General features: G+C 41.9%; 1 protein-coding gene across 1 annotated transcript in view; it reads left to right on the top strand.

Moving 5' to 3' along the window:
- Positions 1–5,000, top strand: part of LOC143284819 (leucine-rich repeat serine/threonine-protein kinase 2-like) — a 100,217-nt gene that overhangs the window by 51,019 nt on the left and 44,198 nt on the right. Inside the window, exons 37-41 of the mRNA XM_076591869.1 lie at positions 242–371; positions 1,427–1,489; positions 1,928–2,024; positions 2,235–2,289; positions 4,135–4,266. Coding sequence (XP_076447984.1) covers positions 242–371; positions 1,427–1,489; positions 1,928–2,024; positions 2,235–2,289; positions 4,135–4,266 — 477 coding nt within the window. The remainder of the gene's footprint in view (positions 1–241; positions 372–1,426; positions 1,490–1,927; positions 2,025–2,234; positions 2,290–4,134; positions 4,267–5,000) is intronic.

The raw sequence follows: 5,000 nt of genomic DNA, 5'->3' as shown, positions 1-5,000 counted from the left end.
CGCAAGCAGAAGATCAAATACGCCTGTTGAAGATCCTGTAATCCATGTCAGTGTTTGGTGGGTTATGGAGAGAAGAACATTCCCAGCATGCACACCCCTGAAAACGGAGTATGGCTGCCTACATGGCGGGGTAAAAATGGTCATACACGTAAAAGCCCACTCGTGTACATACGAGTGAATGTGGGAGTTGCAGCCCACGAAGGAAGAAGAAGTAGATGATACTTATCTGTATTGTGGACAGGTTGTGTACGACATCAGTCTGGGCATAGAAGAGGTGGACCGGCTGAAGCCCTGGCTGGCAAACATCCATGCCCGTGCCCCTGGCTGTCCCGTCATCATTGTGGGTACACACTACGATGTGCTGCCCCCTGGTACGTGTTACTGTTATCCTGTCATCATTGTGGGCACACACTACGATGTGCTGCCCCCTGGTATGTGTTATTGTTGTCCTGTCATCATTGTGGGCACACACTACGATGTGCTGCCCCCTGGTATGTGTTATTGTTGTCCTGTCATCATTGTGAGTACACACTGTGATGTGCTGCCACCTGGTATGTGTTATTGTTGTCATGTCATTGTGGGTACACACTACAATGTGCTGCCTTCTGTATGTGTTATTGTTATATGTCATCATTCTTAGTACACACTACGATGTGCTGCGTTCTGTATATGTTATTGTCCTGTCATCATTGTTGGCACACACTATGATGTGCTGCCTTGTGGTGTGTGTTATTGTTGTCATGTCATAATTGTTGGTACAAACTGCAATGTGCTGCCGCCTGGTATGTGTTCTTGTCCAGTCATTTTGGGCATACACTACGATGTGCTGCCTTCTGGTATGTCTTGTGGTTGACGCGTTTCATTGGGGCACACACATTCTTGCTTGTATTGTATGGTTGTTTGTGTTTTAGCCACTACCTTCTTGTCTGTCTTGTAGCTGAAAGATTTATGTATAGATTTTTTATCATCAAGGTTTCAGTGTGTTTTTGAAAGAAAAAGGAACATTACATTCACATTCTTCTTCTATGTTGCTTAGCTAAAAGGTGGTTCTGCAGTGTTTTGATCATCATGTTTTAAGTTTGCAGAAAATAAGTGTTAAGTTTTAATCATCTGCTTTTCTGTCATTTTGCTTGAATGTGATTTTTCAACAAATTTGGATTTAGTGTGTTCAAATAAAGGAATCTCTATGTTCTTTGTTGCATGATGTTCAAAGTATTGTTTTTTTCACCTTATTTAGAAACGGAACAGTCACAATCTGACCACTATTTATAACTCAGAATGATCAGGGGATGAGGGAGAGAAAAGGGGTGAGGTGAGGTGTGCATCATGTTTGTGTGCATTTGTGCATCACATGTTGGTGTAATTGTTTCATGACATGCAGACAGAGAAAGCGAATTGTTCATGTTGTGTATCATTTCACTTTCAGACGCAAGGGAGCAGGTCATTTCTGCTTTTGACACCAAGCTCAACGACCTGATGCACAAACCAGGTATAAAACAGCATAAAAGATGAAGACATAAGGTCAATGGCGAGCAGCTGGAGAAACTATGGTATAAGCAAACTGAACTTTATTTTCTCTGTTCAGTGTCATAGAAAGCAAAGGCTGTTGTAGACTCTTTATAATGGAATCAGGAAAGAAATGCGACTAATTTTTTTGGATTATCTTTAATTGAAGGAATAAAAGAGTCTGAGGAAACATACACTTAACAGAATGAAACAGGAATTGTTGCTGCTTTTGATTTGTTTCTTTCATTCATATATGTATATACCCGGTGTCAGTATTGATCAGTGTTTCATAATTGAGAAGTTGCTGTACTATAATTATGGTCTATTTTTTCCAGTTAGAGATCTTTGCATTGTTAGGGAAAGGAGGAGAGAAGAGGGGAATATCTTAGACTGTGTGTTTTAATTCTGCTGTGTGACTCAGGATTCCCTGTGATCAGCTGTTCGGCCATTGTGGACCTGACCAGAGAGACCCCAGAGCTGGACAAACTGAGAAAAAGATTGATCACCATTGTGGAAGAGTAGGTGTCGGCTGGAGAGAGGTGTGGGCGTGTGTGTGTGTGTGTGTGTGTGTGTGTGTGTGCATGCATGTGTGTGTGTGTGTGTGTGTGAGTATGTACGAATCCTTATGTGTGTGTGTGCGTGAGAAAAGCTTACATTCAGTGTTTATGTGTTTGTGTACTGTGAATGTACTTTGTGAACACTGTATGTGTGTATATGTATGTGTGCAGATATACTGTTCGAAAGCAGCCTGTGATGGGACTAAAGGTGCCAGCCAGTTATGTGGTAAGTTTGCTTTGAACGTGGTGCATGTGTTGATTATTGGTATGTGCATGTGCAAAATTCTTGAGTTGGAAAATTTCAACTTGGATCGTTTCTCTAATGGTTACGAGTATTCCCTTCACTCCCCTGACAAGGCTACACTGCTTACCATAACAGCAGAAAGGAAAGTGCAGTTGGTTTTGCTCCTTGATGAATATCAGTGAAGAGTTACCCTCCCCTTAAAAAAAATGTAAATCCTGGTAGCAGCAATTAGAAATCAGTCGTCAGAGCCCAGTTAATGGAAGAACAAAGCTGTCAGCAAGAAAAAAATCTGAGAAGAGGGTGATGCTCATCTTATGTTTGTTGGTTCTACTAATTTTGTCTTTGGCTGATGTCCTGGACACATCATGATGCCGTGTTTATCCTGTATGCTTGGTGTTCTCAAGTCGTGCTTATCTAAATGGCCGTTTGTGTCTGTGCTGGTGTCCATCAGAGGATAACACATAGAATGTGTTTCCATGGCAACTGTTGCCTTGGGTTGTTTTTATGCATGTGTTTGTTCATTTGTGCACATTCACGGCCACCATATGACTGCAACTGTTGATAACAAGAACATGTTGAATAATGCATTTCATGTGTACCATGGCATGAAATTAGTTTTATATAAAATTGCAGTCTTCGTCACCTACAGGGAAGTAAAAATGGAACTTATAAAGTGTGGAAGATACTATTTTGATATACATGTATTTCATATTCTTGTCAGCATATATCTATATCTATATATCTATCAATCTCTCTCTCCCCCCCTCCCCTCTATATCAGCTAACACATACTGTTAAGTTATGTCCGGAACAGACGTGAAGTGTTTTCACAATAATACCCAACTGAATGCAAGATCCAGCATGTAGTTGGTAGCAGTGTAATAAGCGAACTCCAAAATGTATTTGTTAACTATGTAATAAGTACACTCCAAACAGTTAGCCATGTAATGAGCGTACTCCAAAATGTTTTTGTTAACTACGTAATAAGTACACTCCAAACAGTTTAGCCATGTAATGAGTGTACTCCAAAATTTATTTGTTAACTGTGTAATAAGTATTCTCCAAACAGTTTAGCCATTTAATGAGTGTACTCCAAAATGTATTTGTTAACTATGTAATAAGCACACTCCAAACAGTTTAGCCATGTAATGAGTGTACTCCAAAATTTATTTGTTAACTATGTAATAAGTATTCTCCAAACAGTTTAGCCATGTAATGAGTGTACTCCAAAATGTATGTGTTAACTATGTAATAAGTATTCTCCAAACAGTTTAGCCATGTAATGAGTGTACTCCAAAATGTATTTGTTAACTGTGTAATAAGTATTCTCCAAACAGTGTGTACTTGGAAAGGTGAAACCTGCTGCTGTAGTTTTGTTGTGAGAGTGATGTTCAGCTTATATCACAGACTGACATAAGTTTACAGTTGGGCCAACAGCAAAGTGAGAGTTATATTATCAATGGTTTCTCCATTGCAGTGAGAAATCATTTAAAGCTTAGTCTTTTGTGAAGGACTGTGACTCTCAAACTAAGAGGAGAAATTGCACTCGCTCTTAGTGCTGCAACCTTTGGGAACCATCCCAACACCGACTGTCCTGAAACCCTCTCTTGGCCGAGAGAGTGGGGATGTAACTTGAGCAAGACACTCTCCACAATAATCAAATTCTAGCCCAGATAGTCAGGACAGCAGTTGCCTCCTCTGCTGTTCTGATGACCATAGTCGGACATGACCGATTATCATACATCATACAATGTTGAAACAGGTAAAATAATCGTTGATGAATGATGGCTGGTCATGGTCTGTCAGAACACTGTGTGTGTGTTCCCAGCGACTGGGGGAGGTGCTGTGTGAAGAAGCTCGCAGGATGGAGACGGGTTTCCCTGTGATCCGCCATTCGCGTCTGCTGCAAATCGTACACAACCAGAACCTGGACTTGGATGAGGAGGATGAACTGAAACAGGTGAAGAGGCCCTGCGTGGGATGGAAGATTGTTAATTAGATTGGCTGTAAGACCGGTGAGGCATTGTATGGGTTGGGAAGCAGGGAGGTTGGAAGACAGGTGAGGCTTTACATGGGTTGGGAGACAGGGAGGTTGGCTATAAGACAGGTGAGGCCTTATATGGGTTGAGAGACAGGGTTGAGAGACAGGGAGGTTGGCTGTAAGACAGGTAAGGCCTTACATGGGTTGAGAGACAGGTTGGAAGACAGGTGAGGCCTTACATGGGTTGAGAGACAGGTTGGCTGTAAAACAGGTGAGGCCTTACATGGGTTGAGAGACAGGTTGGCTGTAAAACAGGTGAGGCCTTACATGGGTTGAAAGACAGGTTGGAAGACAGGTGAAGCCTTACATGGGTTGAGAGACAGGTTGGCTGTAAAACAGGCGAGGCCTTACATGGGTTGAGAGACAGGTTGGAAGACAGGCGAGGCCTTACAAGGGTTGAGAGACAGGTTGGCTGTAAGATGGGTGAGACCTCTTTTGTGCTTTTGGACAAATATCTTTGCAGTCAGGTTGTAGCTTGAAATGTAAGTGTTTTATAATGTTGAAGCGTAAATGCAGTCAGTGTTTGCACATGTGATATGCTCGTCGCTTTACAAGTGAATGCACACAAGCGTGCGTGCACACATGCACAAACACATCTGCAACCTCAGTCACACACACACACACACACACACACACACACACACACACACACA

The sequence above is a fragment of the Babylonia areolata genome, chromosome 8 (assembly GCF_041734735.1).
Source record: "Babylonia areolata isolate BAREFJ2019XMU chromosome 8, ASM4173473v1, whole genome shotgun sequence".
NCBI classification, from domain to species: domain Eukaryota; kingdom Metazoa; phylum Mollusca; class Gastropoda; order Neogastropoda; family Buccinidae; genus Babylonia; species Babylonia areolata.
The sequence above is the reverse complement of the archived record's forward strand: the minus strand, read 5'-3'. Positions and strand labels throughout refer to the sequence as shown.